This window comes from Talpa europaea (genome assembly GCF_964194135.1).
Source record: "Talpa europaea genome assembly, chromosome: 3".
NCBI classification, from domain to species: Eukaryota; Metazoa; Chordata; class Mammalia; order Eulipotyphla; family Talpidae; genus Talpa; species Talpa europaea.
Window position 1 is genome coordinate 25,877,799 of NC_140069.1, and position 22,701 is coordinate 25,900,499.

At 37.4% G+C, this 22,701-nt stretch overlaps 1 protein-coding gene across 1 annotated transcript; it reads right to left on the bottom strand.

The window, feature by feature from the left end:
• Positions 1–388: 388 nt before the first annotated feature.
• Positions 389–21,779, bottom strand: ATP6V1C1 (ATPase H+ transporting V1 subunit C1; the record flags this gene model as incomplete). Its single annotated transcript, XM_084230793.1, has 12 exons — positions 389–484; positions 1,899–2,025; positions 3,651–3,748; positions 5,778–5,871; positions 5,954–6,046; positions 10,553–10,621; positions 12,703–12,801; positions 13,424–13,515; positions 15,161–15,255; positions 17,223–17,308; positions 20,137–20,204; positions 21,648–21,779. 12 exons carry the CDS (start codon positions 21,777–21,779, stop codon positions 389–391), a joined length of 1,149 nt encoding a protein of 382 aa, XP_084086919.1.
• Between the last annotated feature and the right edge of the window lie 922 nt (positions 21,780–22,701).

Below are 22,701 nucleotides of genomic sequence, written 5' to 3' on the forward strand. Positions count from 1 at the left end.
TATGTCTACACTAAATACAGTGAACAAAATGGCATAAATGTCTACACCATTCCTGTAAACAGGCTTCTGTGCACAACAGTAACGAATGGAATTAATGCATACCATGATATTGATGAGAAAAGGCCTTCTCTTTAAATAAACTATTCTGTTTATAAATAAACTCTGATTTTTTTTTAGTACACATTTACAGACCTGATCAATAAAAAGAAACAAGACACATATTTTCTTTTAAAAAGAAAATGTTGAGAAGTAGATTACTATCGGAGGACTCACCAGGATGGGGGTAAGAAGCAAGCAAAGAGAAACAGAGTTAAAGCACTGTCATATTGCAGCCTATTTCTGTTAGCACACACCATCACAAGGACAGGATTGTCGGGAGAGTGCATTTTTACTTGAATTCCAGCAAGTTGCAATCAATCTTGTAGTACACATAGGGGTAGTATTCCTGTTGACTCAGGTTTAAGCCTGGGATATCCATCGGAGCCTATGGAAAAAACGGATAATTGTTCAAGTATGTATTTAGAGAAATAAGAAAACAGTCTTACCATTTACCGTCTTATTGAACACCCGCCCTAGGTTAAATTCATGCATTTATGCTAATTTAACCCCAGTTAGATACTGTCATCTCCATTTTGTCATGAGGAAACAAGACAAGCTCAGGCTGACTTGCTCCAGGAACACAGACAGCAAGTAGCAGAGTGACACTCAAGCTTTCTCTGACCCCAAGGCCTGTGTGTGCAGAGCCTGTGTGTGTGTACACATCCCTTATGTGTATTGTGGAAAACTGTTTTCACCATCTGAGAGTTAGGGTTGAGTTTATGGGATACAAGTCTTATAAAATGTTTTAAAAAATAAACCATGTGTGGTTTTCAAAACAGCCTTTATTAAATATGCATGGTATAAGACCTTCTGCTTTGAAATTATGTTTCAAATAGTTAGACCTAGTATTTTATCAATAATTCCGTAAAAATGAAAATGTACAGTCACTTCTTGCAACTGTTTCTATCAAGAAAAAAATTATTATTTGTGGGGCCTCCCCGGTGGTGCAGTGGTTGAGTGCTGGGTTGCGAAGCTGCCCGCAGCCTCTGCAGTGCCAGTTCGATCCCCGGCTGCTCCCCAGCCACCGGAGGAGGGTCCCACATGGCGCGCAGACCTCTCCTGCCGCCCGCTGCTCCCCTCAGCAGTGTACTTTGGTCCTTCTGCCTGCTCTGCTCCCTGCTCTGGCTCTGGTGAATTCTCTCACCCTCTCGCGTTGCGCTTCTGACTGTACCCAGTGCTTGTATAAATAAATAAATAAATCTTTAAAAAAAAAAAATCATACCTTTAAAAAAAAAAAATTATTATTTGTGGGTTCTAATAATGTATGTGAGACACCACCATCCCAACCTAAAAGAAAAATCAGTGATATTTGAAAGAAAAAATATGAAAACCCATGAAAGTTTTAAAAAACAGCCACAAATGAAAAAAAATCCACTTTGTTCATATCTTTTGTTTAAAAGATAAAAACACATACTGTCTTAGAAAAGTGAAAATTCCTTTTAAAATCACCTATCGACTCTACGGCTTCTACCAAATAAAGTCAAAATAACTATTTTCTTTCTCTCCGCAATTTATAATTTTTGAAAAAAAGTAGTGTAAGTGGTTATTTCTGTATTTCTTACAGGTATAAACGTCTGATTTATGACTAGGTTTTAGAAATACCAGGAAGCAAAGCACAGCTCCAACTAGCATAAGACAGGATACATAAGGCAAATTACCTGCTGTATTTATCTAACAAATTGAGGACCTCAAAATGTATCAAGGTATTTACCACTCCTTTTCTATCTATCCTATCCCAGCACTTTTTTTCTGAAATTATTCCAGTTCCTGTAGTACCAGGCTATGAACAAGGCACTCACATCAATAATGGCTGCAGCACTGCTGTCTAGATGTTTATACAATTCATGTAATACTTCTCTTAGTTTCTTCATTGTTTTCTTATTAGGCTGAAGAAGCATTGCCTGGAAATTTACTGGCAAGCCATACCTTAAGAAGAAGCAGAAATATAATAGTATATAACACAAGCAAACACACAGATTTTCTAAAGCACAGGTAACAGGGAGAAGGAATCTCATTTTAATGAACACATTTGTAAGTTTAATAAACCTAGAAATCCAAACTTTCTCTAGTCTTGCCCACTAGAAAGCCTTCTTTAAAAGGAGGGCAAATTGTCTCGAGAGTAATTACTCTTCAACTTTTAAGATGATCTACAAATAATACCCTTATGAAATAGTGATAAATATGTAAACCTGCAGATACCTTCGACATAATAACCAACATGAGATTTTTTTTTATTTGTACCAAGGTAACGCTGGTATGCAACACTACATGACTCAGACTGACACCTGTTCAGATGTATGTTGTCACAACACACCCACCTCCAAAGTACCCATAGTCCTCCACACTTTGCTCCCTTCCCATCTGGTACCTCAATTCTACAGTAGGATTTCTAGGGTTTGGGCCTCCCCGGTGGCACAGCAGTTGAGCACTGGGTTGCGAAGCTGCCCGCAGCCTCTGCAGCGCCGGTTCGATCCCCGGCTGCTCCCCGGCCACTGGAGGAGGGTTCTGCATGGTGTGCAGACCTCTCCTGCCGCCTGCTGCTCCCCTCAGCAGTGTACTTCTGTCCTTCTGCCTGCTCTGCTCTCCGCTCTGGCTCTGGTGAATTCTCACCCTCCCACGCTTCTGACTGTACCCAGTGCTTGTATAAATAAATAAATAAATCTTAAAAAAAAAAAAAAAAGATTTCAAGGGTTTGTTTTTCATCTAAAAGATTTATTTTTGTGCAGAAGAATTGGGGTATAGGCCAGAGGTGGGGGGGGGGGGTGAGAGGATTCGCCAGAGACAGAGTGGGGAGCAGAACAGGCAGATCTATTGAAATACACTGCTAACAGGAGCAGAGGCAGGACAGGAGAGGTCTGCTGCACCATATGGGTCAGCTTCCTGGCCGGGCCAGTGATAGCACCGAGACTTAACCCCTAAGCCACCAGGGAGGCACTTCAGGGTTTGTTTTGATTTGGTTCTCTGTTTCTTTGTTTTGTCCACACAGGAGTGAAATCATCCAGTATTGGTCTTTCTCCTGACTTATTTCACTTAGCATAATTCCCTCTAGTCCCACCCATGTAAATAACATGAAATTACCCACATCTATTTTGAAAATTCAAAGAAATTTAAAAATAGTGAGCATGGCTGAAGATAAGTACTTTTAACTATTTCTCATGTGAATAACATGTAGAGAGGATCTCAAACTAATAATGTTTTAGGCTAATAGGAAATGACGACTGCAAAAAAGTCATTAGTATACTATGTATCAAATTATATGTAAAATATTTGAAAGATCTATTAAACAAGCATTAACTAATATTTTATAATCTTTTTTTAAATTAATTAACCACATAAGAAACTACAGTAGCATAGATCTCTTTTTCCTAACCTGGTGTTAGGGCAAGACTAACATGCACGTAATAAGCATATGAAATTGACAATCTGTCTCTCATGACCAACCTTTTAGTTTCTCCAAATCAGTTTCCTATTACTGAACTGTACTTTATGATAAAGAGATCCAATATAAAGGGACCTCTTTAGTTCCAAGTTTCTCAATTAACTTTCTTTACCTTAAAACAGACTCCACAAAAACCCTTAATGCTTTCACGTGAATCCATGCAATAAACGCCTCACTGAAATTTACTTTCAGCCACCGCACAAGTGGGCCCTATAAAAAGGAGAAAAAAAATCCACCATAAATTTGGTCTGGAAAATGGCAATTAGAAATGAGATGAAGAAAATAATTTTAAGGAGTGACTATCTAGTAAGACGCTGTATCACATTATAATTCACTTTAAAATGTTTCATCATTCTCATTATCCTTGATAATGACCTGAAATTAGACTGAAAGCTTAACTACTACTCTGCAATCTCAGTAGACACTAAAATTCCTTGAACTTACTCACTACACAGAAAAAGTAGTTTAAACTGGCACAGAATATAGGGGTACCCTAAATTTGAAAACCAAAATATAAAAATCTGAATTTACTATGTAATATTCTGAAACATTTCATACATTTAAAGTAGAATTCAACTTAACACTTGTCAGAAACAATGAAAATTATATAGGTAAGTCTTTTAATACCCCACGGTCTCTTAGTTTTTTCTCTTCTATAAAATTTGAAAGTTGATCTAGACTTCTAAAACTCTTCATTGTGAATTAATGATTCTATTATACAATGTAAGTATTAGAACTTAAAATATTAGTATGATTTCCAGTAGTAAATAAAAATACCTCTTCAAAAGGGTATCCTAAATCCCCCCCTTCCATTCTTAAAATTGACATAATAATCAATTCAGCTAACAGTTATTTAGAATACATCAGTAGGCTCAACTGCATGTACCAATTAATATAAGCAATAAAGATAATCGCAAAAAGTGAAAATCTTAGTTAAAACATCTGTTCTTTAAATGTCTTCTGACCCCACCCTAGTCTCCTTTGGCCAGAAGTATAATGTTTGCACCTTCCTTCTCCAGAGTTTCTGGGATTGTGCTTCTGTGTGCTTCTGTGTGTTGGGATCTCTATCAGAGGCCTCTCCCATGCAAAGACTGGGGAGATGTGAAATGCAGGAACAGAGAAGGGCTTGTAAAGAGGTAAGAGGTCTTTGTGGCCTCCAGTGACCCTTAAATCCATGGTCCCAGTTTTCCCACTTGGATGCTCCATATTTAGAAACCTTGAGTAAGGGGAGCTTTTGTCATGCAGCCTTACAGAGAAGGGAAAGGCAGGCAAGGAGCCAAGACCTCACCTCCTTACAGGGACCAGGGATGTGGTGCAGCACTTGTTTGAGGGTGTGGAAAATTAGTGGTGTCTGGTGCAAAAATAAAAAAGTGTAATGGGTTTAAATAAGCATTTTGGAATTGCTATGCTCCAAGCAAGCCTGAAACCAGATCTGGAAGTGCCTCTCTCTCTTCCTTTGAAGAGAAAGAACCTCTAGTATATGATGGTGCAGTGCAGGTGATTGGGTAAAACTCACACTATCTGTAGCATAAGGCTCTAGTGTATATTTACTCATGAAACACCTACTAGAAACCAGACACTAGAAGATTCTGTAAATAAAAACTATACAAAAGTAATTAAATAAATAAATAAATAAATAAAAGGGGTTTTGGTTCATTTTTTTGGACATTACTTGGTTAGGGTCAGTTTTCTCCCAACTAATATGGAATCAGCCTTTACTTTCTTCTGTATGAGAAGAGAAATATTTTGTCACTCATCATGTATCCCCTTCCATACAAGCTTTTACCCTTCACAATTATCCTGCACTTGAAGACGGCAAGAAAGTTCACTTTCACAATTCCATCCCTGTTCCCCATTTTACATAGAACATACTCTCCACATCTTAAATACAAACTGTTTTTTACAACACTGCAGCATTAAAAAATCCTGCCTCAAGAAAATGAAAATTCTTACAGAAAAAAGATATTGCTTAACTAAAACAACTCCTCTCTCTCTCAGGGGAAGTAACCCAAACTCTAAATTTAAAATCAATTTCTGATATGGATTAAGAAGGAATAATTAATTTTAAAGTATGTATTTGAAGAAACTAGTCATAGATCTTAGCTTAAGAGAAAATTCATTTTAATAGGAAAAAAATGTCTCAAAAGCAAAATTAGGGAAACTTTTTTTTTTAAATTGAAGAAAAGCAATACCACTTCTCTTCTACTTAACATTGATCATATTAAATATTAACACATACAAATTGCTTCTTCTTGTCAGTAGAAAGCCTGTTCATTTCCTCTTTATCTGCTTTCATTTCCTCTTCATTATATTGGAAATCACGAACGATGAATCTAAATTTCAAGGAAAAAAAAAATTATCCATACCATGTATGGGTGATCTAACAAACACAAAATTAAAAAGTAATAATCTTACTTGTTTTCTCTGGCTTTGTGTCTGAAGTCATCAACTGCCTTCCTAAACAAGGTGACATTACAAAGGTAACTGTCTTGGTCCTCTGAAAGAACACTATGGAAAAAAAGACAAAGCCATTTACAGATTTATATTTATTACTTCCATTCATGTTTAAGGGCAGAATTTAGAAACAGGAAGGAGGAGAAGGTCCAAGAGGAGATGGCAGCCCTTCCCACACCACCGCAATGCTACTCGTATGTGTCGCCTCTAATGCTGATGACTCTGAATGTTTATGAAGTTTTTATTTACAATCCCTCCATAGTTCATAAATACATTTACTTCTCCTTAACCAATGAAATTAAACATTAACTCAACTAAAGCATCCAAACTCTGAAAGTCAGGTTTTTATATCGGTCAGTGCTAGGCTGGCCAAGGCAAAACTTCCCAGTAGCTGGTCTGTCTCCAGAATCTCCTTGCTTCCTTGGTCAGCACCCTCTTTGCTGGATACCATTCTCTTTTACTCTCTCCAGTCTAGCTGGGCCTCACAGAGCCCTGGCCCACCCTCTCTGCCTTGCCAGTACCACTGAACTCAGATCTTTCCTATTCTCCCATAAATTTTGGAAAACGCAACTGGCTAACTTCTGGAAAAACACTCTATGAATCTCAGGGCTCCAGCTTAGGCTTCAGAAGATTCTAGTGAGGTCAGAACTTCTATCTAGTCACAATTTTCATGAACCTCACTGGAAAGACCTTTCCAGACACACTATCAGGAAATTTGAACTGCTGTGTAAATTTGTGGGGAAAACTTCAGTTTGGGAAGACAAACTGTATAGCTCACATACAGTGTAATCCTAGTTTGGCTCTCAATATGACCTGCAGCTAACTTACACAGAGAGTTTCATGTGCAGAGTCTCTTACATGAAGTCACACAGTGAATTGTTCAATAGTACTGATCACTTCATCACTGACATGGGGAGAAACTCAGCCACTACAGAATGCTTACTCCTCCTTTCAAAATTATTACCCTTAGTTCTTACTCCCAGTGCCTATTAAATCCAAAGCAAGGCCAAAGCCAAGTGGCTAGAACTTGATAAAAGACCTTAAATGATCTTTTGGTTTGCCAGTTTGACTCAGTTAACAAGCAAACTGGTTAAGATCAAAACAAATGCAATTTAACTTGACAATTTAACTAAGCCATTGGCAATATTCCACCATCATCATATCAATCTTTTAAACTTACATCACCCTCCACTTTTTGAAGCCCCTTTGAAAAGCATCTGATGCTTGACAGGGTCCTTTTTCAAAAGGCAGGTAAGATGTCTTTTGTCAAGGACCTATCTGTCAGGCAGAGGCTTGGGCCTTAGCTAATCTGCTTGGCTTGCTCAAATCCTATGGGCAAAGAAGCCAAGAGAAAATTCAGTTGTTTTTATGACTAAATCCTACTGTGCTACTTAATTAAGGAAAAATAAAGAAATAGAAGCCATTTGCTTTCCTCCTTCTCCCCAGAAAAGGTGTTTCTTAAAACTGTATTAAACAGTGAACCACAAGTCTCAGTAAAATGGAGTTGAGTCATTTGGCAAGCACTAAACCTCTACAAGTATGCCCAGCTCTTGCTGGGAATAAAATTAGTTTTATTAAAAAACTAATAAGCCATGGCTCCCTAACCTCAAGGCACAGGTCTAATAAAGGAACCAGACATAAATAGGTAACTACAATTCAGAGCTATAGGTGCTATAACAGAAGGTGTGAGTGATACACTGGGGCGAAAAACTGGAGCAATAACTTTCTCTGAAAGGACTCAAAAAAGTTTCACAAAGAAGCGATGCCAAGAAGTAGAAGTGTGAAAGTCAAGCAAAGGAGAGAACATTCTAAGCAGAAATCCATGCACACATGCATTAGGTGCAGAATAACATGATGCCTACAGGGAAGTGCCTGAAATAAGGGGGTGTGTGTGTGTTTGTGTGTGTGTAAGGAAGAGCAGGGTTTTAAATAGGTATTGCAGACCACCCAAGATGAAAAGCACAGCAGTGTGGAAGACTTATGAGAAGCAGAAAATATGAGAATGAAACCAGCTAAGGATAATTGCAATGGTCCAAGCAAGAGACAGTGGCCGTTCTAAACTGAAGCAGCACCAGTGGGTGTGAGGAGGGGAGGGTAGTTTAAAGCAGGCTGATGATATAAAATTGTTGATATCTGAGTTTTTTTAACCTACAAAATGGCAATTTCACATGGCTCCACCAAGTACTGTGAAGCAAAAATGACACAAAAAATTAAATGAGGGGAGAGAGGTAAGAGCCCATCTGCCATGACCCAAAACCAGAGCAAAGCAGCAAATGTAGACAAACAAAAGGGAGGTGATAATTCTGAGAGCATAAGAGAAAAAGCATCTCTTTCCAACACTTTTTCAACAAAAAGGAGAACAGCCGCTGACCCTCCACTTCTTTGGCTGTAACTTTGACATGCACTCGTATAATATCCATCCCTGTACTTAATGACACAAAAAAGGCAATATTCCACCTTAGCCAATGTATTAAAACTTGTGTAGGATATCTTAAAAATATCTAAGTTATGTTTATTTTTTTAAACGGAACTGTCTCTTTCCACTTGAAAAGGTTTGAAGTGGTATTTTCCATCTATTTTTTGCTTCAACATTGCACTTTCATCTTCATTGCTTGAAGAGTAATCATTCAAGTATGCCAGGAAGCAAGAATGAGAGGATTACTATGTAATAAAGCACCCAAACAACAACTAGTACATAGTAGTAACTTAAAAATGGTAATGTGAAGAGCAAAAAATCCAGCATCAGGTTATAAGGATTTTTCTGAATAGTGGGCCAAAAAAAAACCTAACCCACAGTCTGTGTGCCACGCGGAGCTACTGTTCTCAGTGATTACATGTGAACAGGTAGGTTTTCAAGTTAGTGATTCCAAATGTCTTCTGAATTGAGGAGCTGGTACAACAGATATTTTCTCTCAGTGAGTAAGGGTGGGGACCTCTCAGTGGGAAGACAGGTTCTGACATTTTTTTCCTTTAAATTACTGAAGTATATTTCAAAATATAAAAGTCTCTAAAGTAGTATTTTTAAAGTTCTTTTTACAGAATAAATCTGAGACTAGCAATCTTTAGCTAGCATACACACCACTCCCCTGAAACGTGGGCCTGTCATAGGTACAACTTTCAAGAACATTCTGTGTGCAGTGGGTCCATGGTCTCCTCCGCACCCTGCCTCGCAGACACAAAGTCAATCTTCCCGGCTTTAATGTCCTACAGAGCACACAGGTATAAGATAGAAGTAACTTCAGTGCAAACTAATCTCAGTTTCCAACTCAGCATGTGAAGGGCTGGAGTGAATAGAAGTTATTCCTCTAAATGGGAACAATTCATAATAAGCACAAGTTTGTGGTTTAGTTCTCTAAAACTCAACACCTGTGAAACTACAATAATAACCATATTACCATATGTTTCTTATAACTTATCAAGCTTTAAAACAACCTCACAAGATGTGCAGGGAAAGTACTACACTCATTTTACAGACAAAGAAAATGAGGCCCAGAGAAGTTAAAAGACTTACCCCAGATCACACAGCAAGGTGGTAGCAGAACCAGCAATAGAACTCAGATCCCTGGGTCGAGGACTCTTTCCATTATACTAAGCTACCTCCCATATGACACAATGAAACTGGAAAAGAAAATATTGCATGGGCCTGACCTTTCTAACACCACTTCTCTACTTTCTCATCCACCTTTCCTTCACTGTACTGCCACCTCTTAAGGCACATATGCAGTATCTTTTGGTGGTGTATATACACTGTATTTAATACTTTCTCAAAGAACATCTTGCGTGGAATGGCAGACTAGAGGGGGAAAAGACACGGCATAGCATCAGAGTATAGCACCTGGTATTAAAAGACACAAGTTCTAGTCCTAACTTTGCCACTGGACACACAGACAGCCATATGCCTTAGCAACTATTCAATTCTTTTGCATTTTGACTTTCTCATCTAGGAGAGTAAGAATGCTAATTGCCACACTACTGTACAGAATTTATGTAAATATCAGACAATAGATGTTAACCTATAAATTTAAAAATTCTTAATAAAAGGCTGGGTTTTCTTAAAAGCAAGTACAGATCAGTTAGACTCTGTGCTCCCTGGAAAGTGATGGTGAATATTTGGAGCTCCATATGCTACCCCAGCAGCCATTTTTGGTGCACTTTCTTTGCAAGATAAATGAAGAATTACAGACATATACTACATATGCAATAAATATTAAATAGTTTTCTGAAGGTAGCACAGTGTAGCAGAAAAAGTACCATACCAGAGACCTGGGTTCTAGTGTTAGCCCTGCCACTAACGTGATGTGTGACTCTGGGCAAACTACCTCAGCTCTGTGGCCTCGAACTTCTGTATCTATAAACATGAGTAGGTCAATCAGACTGTGCGATGCCCCTTCCAGTTCTAAAGTTATGATAACTAGGAGTTAAGATAACTCACTAATTTATAAAGTGAAGAAGATGGTTCTAAAATCACAAAGGAAAGATAGCAAAGGTATTTCCCAACCCACCATCCAAACTAGAAAAGGAATTCTAGGAAAGACAAGTTTTACAAAGACAACTACTTACTTGCTAGACCTTGGAACCACCATTTCAGCGAGTGTTTCATACTGCTTAATCCAATCATTGTGGTTTAACCTGCAGAAAAGGTACAATAAGCACCAGAAAAGAAAAACAAGTCCTACTTCCTGCCATATCCAGAAAGAGAGAAAACTAAGGGACAAATAGGAAACTGGGCTACAGCACACCTCAAATCTATTTAACAGAAAAAAATTTGAGTTTCTTACTGAACATGAATTTTAAATATACTGAGTGAAGTGGGAAATACAACTCACCACTCTCATATCCAGTAACTACTGCAAAAGAGCTGAGAAAAGAAGGTGAGCATAGATTCTAAATTATTTTCAAACTTTAGGGTTGATTTACATCACTTCATTTAAAAAAAAAGAAAAATGTCAAGCTGAAATCATCATTTCTATGCCCTGGACATTACAAAGGGCTGGATGAAACTTTATTTACTGATAGCACAAAGTATTAGGCAATGCTGAATGAAGTGTCAGGAAGCTGCACTGCCATTGAACACAATGCAGTAACATTTTCTAAAGACCTGGCTTTTGGGGATGTGGGGAGAGAAAATACAATTGTTCTTTAAAATGAAGAATTACAGTATCTGTGGGCTGAGGTAGAGAATAATTCATTATATAAGTTACCCTAGGACTATGAATATTTCTGGTTTTAAATACTAATTTAAAATAAAAGTTCAATGAGACAAATCCTTGATCATGGCAAAGATTATTTTCCAACATATCATAGAAACACAGAAATTGATTATAATCAGCATTCTAGTATAGCAAAAATGGGTGACAACTGAAACACAAAATAAAACCGTAGAGGCCAAACTCCTAGTTTTAAGCCCTTCTTCATGTGTGCAAAGAAAACTGAAAAGCCTGTTCTCTTCAGGAAAGGGGAAAAGCAAAAGTCAGATAATGTTGTGGCCACTATAGATTCCACGGAGGTGCATTCCACCACTCTCCAGGAGACATCAGTTTCCAATATTCCCAGTTTCCTAACCAAACAAAAATGAAGAGCATAGAGATGATGCTCTGAAGAGTTTCCAAATTCCCTACCAAATAGCCCAATAGTGACACTTCAGGCAAATCAAAAGTGAAAGCATTAACAGTCTCTCAGTCAGAGTCAGTCTCTCTCTCTCTCTCTCTCTCTCTCTCTCTCTCACAAAGTTCTAGCATTCCTACAAGTGTACAGAGCTTTGATTTTACCAAAATTAACCATGATCAAATGTTAAGTAATACGAGCCTAATCTAAAGGAGATTCTAAAGGGTTATTTAATCCCGTAAACTATGCTTTTGTAAATAAAGCTTTACTGAAACACAGCCATATTCATTTGTTTATATATCGTGCATGGATGCTTTCAGCTCTAAACACAAAGTCGACAAGGTAGAGTTATATAGCTGTAATCATATGATGTGCAAAGCCTAAAATACTAACTGGCCCTTGACAGAGAAAAATTTGCTGATCCTTTGCTTCTACAGGGTTTAATTTATTCTAGTCAGTCATAAAGATTTTTCAGAAAATCAAAACAAAGTTTCCTATTTTGAAAAATCTAAAATATTTATTAAGAATTTAGCATTGGGCCTCGCTGGTGGCACATTGGGTTGAGTGCAGCGTGGTGAAGCAGTCTGCAGCCTTTGCTGCAGCCACTGCAGCACCAGTTTGACTGCTGGGTGACCAGCAAAATTCCCACATGACGTGGCAGACCTCTTCTGTCATGCCCGCTATTCCCCTCAGCAGTTTATTTCAGTCATCTGCCTGTTGTGCTCCCCGCTCTGTCTCTGGTGAATCCTCTCACCCTTCCGCGCCTCTGGCCTGTACCCCAGCTCTTGTATAAAAATAAATAAATCTTTAAAAAATAATAATAATAATAAAAAGAATTTAGCATTACTTAATTTTTTAATGAGCTAACGCTACTAAGCTGCTAAACGTGATATGGAATCTGAATGTGCAGTAACATCTCCATTACCAGGTTATGAAAAAAATTCTACTATATGTGTGACATGAGCACATGTTGGTTTACAGAATGAATGACAAGGTGACCTTCCCTTTACACTGGGTTTTACGGAAAACTTAAAATTACAATATTACACACTAACATTTTTCTTCTACTTTAACAAATAAAAACCTTTCATAATAAAAAGACATACTTGGGAACTACAACCAGTAATGTGACGAGATACTCTGAATCAAGAACAAAGTCATCTTTCTTCACAATTTCTGCTAGACTTCTAGTTAGCAAACTTCCCCTGAGGAATAGGAAAGAAACCATTAGGCTGATAATTATGTGCTTTCATAACACAAGTAAAAAAAAAAATAGCAAACGAATTATATTCACACATACAATATATACATTTCTATAGAAGTCAAAATTTAACCAATATTTTCCAACCCTGCAACCAAAGAAATGTCAACATTGATCAAAATTTGCCTCTAGTATCCCTCTTTGTGCTTGCTTTAATTATGGTAACTCAACTCTTGTCTTGATTACATATATTATCTTAACTAGGAAATTATTACTCATTAGGTAGCAATTAAAGTCAATATCATAATAATTATGGAATTATATCATCTAAGCATAAGACTTTGGCTTTCCCCTCTCTCCCTGGGTATCATTTGACACCAGGCAATTTTGGTTAGTTAACCCAATAATCATCTCCTTCAAACCTGTCTTCATTTGGTCTGCCAGTATTGATCTTTTCATAATGAAAATGACTTGCCCTGTTTGCACCATGGACAGTATCCAACCAACCTTCCCTCTGGATCTGAATGCATATCTTGAATAGTTAATGCTTAAAGCCATCCTCATAATAGTGACACTATAATATCAGCAAAAACAAGTGTGTTCTATTTTCAGAAAAGAGAGCTTACGCATTCTTTCGTTCCAAATTCTGAAGATTCCCTTTCAGGTTATTATATGCAGATGCTCGGGATTTCAGATCATTGTCAATCTGAGTTACTCCCTTTAAAAAAGAAAAAGAAGAAAAATAGGGAAAATTTTACTCAATCTGCCTCTATTAATAAGTTTAAGTAACTGTACTTAAACATTAATTTAAAAAAAAAAACACCACATACAAAATCCCGTTGTAAGAATATTCTATTATTTTTAAAAGCACAACTTAAAAAGGTCATTAAAAAAACTAATTTGTTCTTAATAACCACGGTAATGGTCACAGGAATCTTTACTGATTATAATGTTTTAGTCCACATGCATTTTAACTAGCTTACTGATTCACACTTCTTAAACCATGTACATGAAATCCCAATCTAAACTAAACCCAATCTAAACTGGATTTAGAGATTAATTACAAGACTTTTAATGGATAAGGCTGAAGGATTAATTTTCAAAAGGAGCTAAGTTATATAGTTTTACTGTTCACAACTCTATTAATACACAAAATATTTTCTCAATGAAATTAAAACTATAATGGAATTTAATTTAGAAATGTTACAAAAGGTGACTTTTCAAAAAGATAAGCAGTAGATTTAACTTCTGAAGAACTAGTCTCAACGTGGCTCTACCACAGTTAGTTGTGCGGCCCTGGGGTAAGTCACTTCACCTCTCTGAGCCTGCATTCTTTGCTTTTACAGTATTAGTAAGAAGACTAGATCCTTGATAAGATCCAAAAAAAACTAAGACTCAGTTATAGTAAGAAGATCGTCTATATTATCAAAATCTGCATTTTCATTAAATTATACTGACTTTAGTTAAATCTTTGATAGTCTACTCATTTACATATATATAGCACACTGTGCAACTAAAGCCACTGGAACTCAAGGGAAGTTGATTCAGTTCATTTAAACCATGCTTTTCACCCTAAATCATAAAAATACTGGCAAACAATTAACAGATCCTCATCTGTTTGCCTTATGATGGTTTCTGGTAAGACTTTAACATTTTCTCTCAAGCTCAAGGACCAAAGAGAAAAGGAGCTCTTACTTGGTGAGTTGATGGATGAGTTCCAGGATGTTTACAACCTGAAACTACATAAAATCATGTAGGACATGAACATGCACATTTTTTCTGGGTAGAGGATCCATACTGAACATCATAGGCATCAGAAAACCCACAAAGTTGAATATTTAAGTCATTACTGTATAACAATACAGATTAAAGTGACTATTATCACCCACCTGAAGGGACTCATCTTTACCAGACTCCAATTTTCCTCTGTTACTCTTACAATTTATAATTAATTTTTTTCTTATTTAAACAATATGTTGATGCAACATTTATGTTAAGCATGTAAATAAGAAACTATATAACTCAGATTATCTACACACGAAAGTGTTATGCTTGTTAACATCTCTTCAGCCAGGCTGTAGTATGGGTACCCCCATTTACAAACAGCAGGTCCTTGAAAAATACTGTTTTGACCATTGACAAGAAAGAAACACTCCTGGAAGATGCTGCAGAAGGCTATTCAAGGACCTGGTTTCATTATACGCCATTTGCTTAAAGCTAGCTTCCAAGAACCTACAGATGAACGAATACTCGCAGTTTTCAAGCTGTCTTATTGGAACCTAAAAAGTATTTCATGGCTAAATATTTATGAAACAAAGTCACTATAAATCAACATGTCTTATCTATGTCATTTTTTATCTTACCTTGGCAATTATTTCAGAAATATTTTTTAAGGACTGCTTGATCGGATATTTAGCCATGTCCCACTGGAACCTTGTTATATAAGTAACCAAGTCAACTGAAATAAGGGAACAAATGAATTACTGAAGAGAAGCAACAGACTTTTTTTTAAGAGTTTACTACACAGTAATAGATTTTTAAAAAATATTTCTTTGGGCCTCCCCGGTGGCGCAACGGTTGAGCCCTGGGCTGCGAAGCTGCCTGCAGCCTTTGCAGCACCGGTTCGATCCCCGGCTGCCGGGCGAGGGTCCCACATGGCGCGCAGACCTCTCCTGCTGCCTGCTGCTCCCTTCAGTGGTGTACTTCGGTCCTTCTGCCTGTTCTGCTCCCCGCTCTGACTCTGGTGAATTCTCTCACCCTCCCGTGCTTCTGACTGTACCCAGTGCTTGTATAAATAAATAAATAAATCTTTAAAAATAAATAAATAAATATATTTCTTTATTTATGCATACAAGAGCTGGGGTACAGGCCAGAGATGCAGGGGGTGGGAGGATTCACCAGAGACAGAGTGGGGAACAGAACAGGCAGACTGACTGAAACACGCTGTTGAGGGGAGCAGCGGGTGAGTCAGGAGAGGTCTGCTGCGCCATTGTGGGTTGCTCCTGGACCAGCCAGGGGATCGAATTCGTGCTGCAGAGGCTGCGGATTGCTTTATAGTGCGGTGTTTAACCCCCTGCGCCACCAGGGAGGCCCCATAATAATTGATTTTAATGTTGATACTGGCATTAAGAAAATCAGGAAAGGTGTTGTCATTTCTGAAGAGTTTTGATTAAATAAACATGAAACTATATTAAGTGCCACAAGTTAATTAAAAAAATTAACTTATAATGTAAATTAATCTCTTCTTACTCAAAATTTTACATGTTAAATGCTCCTTTTGACTAGATGACTTAATGAATGGTGTATGTACATAACCATGATAAGCCTCAGATGTAGGAAAAAGAGACAAAAAGGTTAAGGAATGCCTTCAAATTGTCTCAATAAGCAGAACTTGGCAAAAGTATGTTCCTTGTCAACTTACCCAAATAAACTAAAAAATGAACTCATCTATTAAAACCATGTGTTGACTGTTACCAGGCACCTACACTTCAACAATCTTCAAAACAGGACCTTTTCACTTACAAATGGAAAGAATAAAAAAAGTAGAGCCAAAGAAACGTTCAACAAATTCCCTGAAAATTTAGTAAAAAAACTTTACTTCACATGTATACTGGGCTCAAGATCAGGGAAACCAATGCCAATATGGCTGACTGGCATGAGTAATCCAGATCAAAAAATCTTTCTCTTCTTAATGTCTCTTTACATAAAACCAATGAGTCAGAAGGTACTTCCAAAAGAAACTTTAAATGCATTACACCTTGACTGCCAAACTTCATTCCTCCTAATGGAGTGCCCTAGTGCAGCAAATTACCTAGAAGAACAGTAAAGGCACCTTACGTTAACACAGCCACCTTCTGTCCTGTCCTTCAACCCAAAATGCAAATTAACAGTAAACAATTAAATCAGGATCATGATTATAATAAAGAACAAGAAAAAACTGTTAATTTTTTATTGACTTAAATATTTATTGAGTATTATTTGCAAGGAGAAGAAATGAAATTAGAGAAAGTCATTATCATTCAAATTTGAGGAGAAGGGACATAACTCCACAATAAAGTTAATAATTTCTACTCTAAGGCTTTAGCAGTTGAAAAGCTAGAAAAAACAACAAGTATTCAACTGGAACAATGTTGAGAAATACAATTTGGAAACACATTTATAAACAGGCGCCAAAAGAAGTAATATTGCTTTTGGAAAGACATGACAACCACATAAAAGCAGTTATATTTTATATGAGATTATCTTATATGAGATTGTGTTTCAGGGGACAAGCTATAAACTGACACTATTACCAAATTCAGTAATAATTGCTACTTTCTATATAACATTTAATATCTTTAGCCACAGATTTTTTTCACATTCTTTTTTGTCACTAAGTCATTCACTTTCTGTAAGTTAGTATCAAATCATGAAATGTCAGCTTACCTCCATTGGCCAACAGATTCTCCTGAACTTTATCTTTACTATCCTCTAGGACATCAGCCATATATTGAGCCACTTTCTTAACCACCCTTGAGAGCAAAAAAAAAAAAAAACAAAAAAACAAAAAAACACCAACAATCATTTTCAGGAATAGACCTAAAGTCCATGCTCTAAGATGAAAGAATCTGACTAAATATGTTCCCATTACACATACCTATATAATGTAAAATGAATGGGTCCTACCTTCTATAAACAATATTTTAAGGATAACTGGACCAAGATTTTGTTATATGCAAAATTCCACTGAATAACTGGATAGTTTTCTGTTTTAAAGATTTATTTATTTATGCATACAAGAGCTGGGGTACAGTCCAGAGATGCAGGGGGTGAGAGAATTCACCAGAGACAGAGTGGGGAACAGAACAGGCAGACTGACTGAAATACACTGCTGAGGGGTGCAGCGGGTGAGACAGGAATTGTCTGCTTCGCCATGTGGGTTGCTCGCTGGCCGGCTGGGGATTGTACTCATGCTGCAGAGGCTGCAGATTGCTTCATAGTGCGATGCTTAACCCCTTGTACCACCAGGGAAGCCCCATACCTGGACAGTTTTAAGGGGACTATATGCAGTATGTTTGTTGGTCTGGAAATTAATGGGAAGCTAGTGACAGTCTGGAAATAGCAATTCTTCATATGCCAAGAAACTGGGCAACAAATCCAACTGCAAAGACCAAGAACAAAGGAGAGGCATGGAGGCAATATTCACCAAGTACCTGTCCTATGCCAGACACCGTGCTTTCACTTAGGATGAAAGGGAGACAACAGGCAAAAGGATATAAGCAACAATAATGAGGAAGAACAAATTCCTCTGTGATTTATTCATTAACTATTTGCTACCGGCAAGGAGCAATGCTGTGGAGGAAACGACAGTGCCCAAACTACTAAGGCACCTAGCTATCACCTTGTCATGCCATCATTTCACAAACAGACACCAAGGTGCAAAGAGAATAAATGATTTAACCAAAGCAACAAACCCAGTTAATGGTGTAACTGTGACTAGGAAGATGGTGCCTAGGAGCTGGAGTCCAGTGTCCATGTTTGGCTCCAGACATGGGGTAGGGAATAAAAGCATATAAGACAAAAACAACTAGCTTCGCATTGCTAAAAGTCAACTAGAGAGCCACCAAAACACACAAATGACTAAATACAATTCAACCTGTAGTAAATGCCAACTGAGATTACCAGAAAAGCATGAAACAAAAGGCATCATTTCCAGCCACTATCAGAGAAAGCTGAAACAGCTCATGATTAGGGTAATGAAGCATAGAAATGGTTTTTAAAGGATTACTTGAAAAGAAAGTCTTTTCTTGCCCGAGTCAAGGTTAAGGAAAGGTAGAAAAGCAACAGGCATGCAGAAATGTCATTCTGGAAGGGGTGTGTAGGCTAGGAAGGTAGGCCAGTACCAGACTGCAGATGGACAGCCTGTGGGGTCAGACTTTAGGGAGAGGAGTGACATGGTTGAAACAGGACTCTGGACAATTACTCAGATGCTCAACAGCAGAGAGGGTAGATTGGAAGACAAATTAAAAAATTCCTGCAACATGAACCAACAGGGGTCAGAAAAAACTGACAAAAGGGCTAAATTTGAATAATAGTCCTATGCTGAAGTACTATAAACCTAGGGAAGAAGAAAATTTTCAGAAAAAAATGATATAAGCCATAATCAAAAAGATAGATTGAAACCAGTGCTGACAAAGATGTGGAGAAATTAGAACCTTCACACACCACAGGTGATAATGTAAAATGAATGGCCACTTTGGAAAACAGCTTCAAAATGATAAAAATAGAGTTACCATGTGATCAAGCAATTCCACTCATCACCCTTCCCAAACTCTGTGTTCCCATTAGCAAATTCTTCAATGGTACATACCAAAGAGAATGAAAATATATGAATACACAAAACTCTGTACCCAAAATGTTCATGGCACCAAAAAAGTAGAAACACCAAAATGTCCAAAACTGATGAATGAATTAATAAAATGTACTATATATTTCTACAACAGAGTATTATTTGGTAATAAGTTAAATATTGAAATGTGTTACAACATAGATGAAGCTCGAAAACATCATGTTAAGCAAAAGCAGTGAGTCACAAAAGATCACATACTGTATAATTCTATTTATATGAAATGCCCAGAATAGGTTTACCTATATATGGTTAGAATGTGGATTAGTAGGTAGCTGGGGACTGGGAATAATTGCTAATGAGAGCAGAATGTTTGGGGGTTGGGGGAGTAAATGAAAATGTATTAACATTGTGGTGATAGATATACAACTCTGAATATACTAAAGTCACTGTATTGTACACTGCAAATAGATAAACTGCAAAGTATGTGAAATACACCTCAAAAATATTAAAAAGAATCCCATTATCAAACTTCAAACAAGTAGATTATATTGTATACAAACTATATCTTCATAAAATTGATGAACAGGGCCTCCCTGGTGGCACAAGGGGTTAAGCAACGCATTATGAAGCAATCTGCAGCCTCTGCAATACGAGTTCGATCCCCGGCCGGCCAGGGAGCAACCCACATGACAAACTATGTGGGTCTCACCCGCTCTCCTGTCTCGCCCGCTGCTCCCTTCAGCAGTGTATTTCAGTCAGTCTGCCTGTTTGGTTCCCCACTCTGTCTCTGGTGAGTCCTCTCACCCCTGAATCTCTGGCCTGTACCCCAGCTCTTGTACGCATAAATAATTTTTTTAAAAAATTGATTTAGAAAGAAAAAAAAATGGTCATCACATTCTAAAACTATCCCAATAAGCAGAGAATACATGTGATAATAAACATGTGATCATGTCCAGGCAGCCTGAGTACAGTGATTCTCATCTTACTCTATCTATGCAATAAGTACATTACCCTTCTACAAATGCATCCAGTTTAGCCAGTTCATCTGACAAGCCAACCAAGACATCCAGTGTGCCAACCTAGAAGGAAAATACAGCATTTTATTACTTAGTTTTCACTGTTTTTTTTTTTTTTACAAGTTGATACATTTTGATTTGAAGGGTCCACAAACGTTCTCTATATTTTGTCTCATTATGTGCAAGCATAATTAAAAAATGTTTGTTAAACATTTCAAAGTCATTTATTTGTACTAGATTATCCTCTAATTCATGGGTACAACTGCCATTAAAGACATGAAGATTCTACAAAGGCAAGCATGTGCTTCAGCTTGCACTGCCCAGTGATGGTGGACAATCTGAAGTTCCGGTTCACAACAGTGGCTCTGTGTTTTTTCTTTTTCATTGATATAACACTGGCTTACATTATTGTCGGCATTTTGGAAACAGTAGCTCTTCAGTGGAGTTCTCTGGCTGTGCATTAGAGGGCTTATAATTGAATTTACATACAAAACTGTATTGTGTAAATGAGCATGTTTTGGAAGAAATGCATAGTCTATATTAGTATCTCAAAGGATTTCGTAATTCCCCAAACATGAAGAACCAGTAATTTTAAGTATGTCTAAAATGAGTGCGGTCTACAACAGCCTCACTTAGTTAGCCAGCAAATAATAAATATGATCTTTTCCATTCTTTACATGAGTTCAATCACTGATTACTGGGAGCCTGCTTCACTTTGAAAAGCTGCTAGGTTACTGATCTTTAATAAATGTTATAGATTACATTAAATAACTAGTTATATTTGACAAGTATGATTAAAGAGGTGCTAGTGGGACAACATTAGAAAGCACTATAAGAATCAGGGCCTCCCTGGTGGCCTAGTGGTTAATTCTTAAGCACCATCACCATGAGGGCCTGCCACAATAGCCACAATAGCTCCGGCCAGGGAGCTATGCCACACAGACTTCTCCTGTCTCACCCACTGCTCTCCTTAGCAGTGTATCTTAGCAGATCTGCGTATTCTGCTCCCCATTCACCCGTCTCTGGTGAATCTTCTCACCCCCCACACCTCTGGCCTACATCACAGTTCTTCTATGCAAAAATAAATAAAATCTTAAAAAAGAAAGAAAGAAAGAAAGCACTGTAAGACTTATAAGACTCTAACAACAGAAAAACTAATTATCTAGGAATATAACGTACTAACATTTTTCACTTCTGAAAATCATACTTATGAAGGTAATATATCAAATATCTTCATACACTTTCTCATCATAATTTAGTTTTCAGAAAAGTACAAAACAATTTTGGGAAAATGTTACTTTATTTTGGTAGTTTACTTCTGAAATCTGTTTCCTCGCTACCTAAAATCGGAAGGTTGGAAAGAACAAAGTAGATTTTAAATTTTGTTAATGAATTTTCTTTTGTAGGAATTTGGGTATATCTTTCCTTCCAAAATGTAGGCAGAGACAACTGTCCTCCCTTCCCTGGGGAACTCATCCACTATTATTGCACAGTGTAGGTTTTTACCTTTAAGTCAGGAATGTTGAACTTTGAAGTAATAGCAAGGTTATTGTTCTTTGTCGTTGCTGCATGCAATTTCTCCCATGTTTGCTGACATGTTTTCTCCCCAGGAGCTGATATAAGCCAGAACTCAGTCATGTTTGTCACCACTTACTTCTAAAATCAAGAGACTCTGAAATGTAAAACAAAGTAAAAAATATATATATTTAATATCATTTGTTTCTATAGTATTTCAGAGACACAATATGTATAACCGTTTCAAAATGAATCCAACATTGGCAGATGACCCCATGCAAAATCAATTTTAATACCTCCAAGTAAAATCATGTAAAATAGTAAAAGATAATTTATTAGGAAAAAGAGACAACAAAGACCTCAAACTTGAGGTATCTAATTTTTCAAGTACAAAATATCCTAAATGAGACTATCCAAAATGAGACTATGCAAAATGCCAGTCACCAACACTTTGATTCCACAAAAGAAGTGAGAGTCACACACATACAGGTCTATTTTAAACTTTTAAAATCTAAAACCAAAATAAGAAATAAATATGAAGTATAAAGTTTACCTTTGCGAAATAATTGAATCAATGCATTTGAACAGTAACTGCATCTGGTTTAGCAAGTCCTATAAGTTTAGTCAAATTGATAGTTAATTCTAATCTATAATCAACCAAAGTATATCTCCTCAAATTTCTGCCTTCGAACATTGACAAATTTGCAAAAAATATCATGCCAATTTGCTTTGTATTTCAAAATATAAAGGAGGGGAGAGAAGACTGTGTTGTCACTCTCGAATCTGAGTGAGAAAGGCTGTGGATCTCCCTTTCTAAAGATTTCCACTAAGTCACATCCAGGGCCTCCATGGTGGTGCAAGGGGTTAAGCACTGCACTATGAAGCAATCCACAACATCTGCAGCACAAGTTCAATCCCGGCCAGCCAGGGAAAAACCCACATGGCGCAGCAGATCTCTCCTGTGTCACCCGCTGCTCCCCTCAGACCCGCTGCTCCCCTCAGGAGTGTATTTCAGTCAGTCTGCCTGTTCTGCTCCCCACTCTGT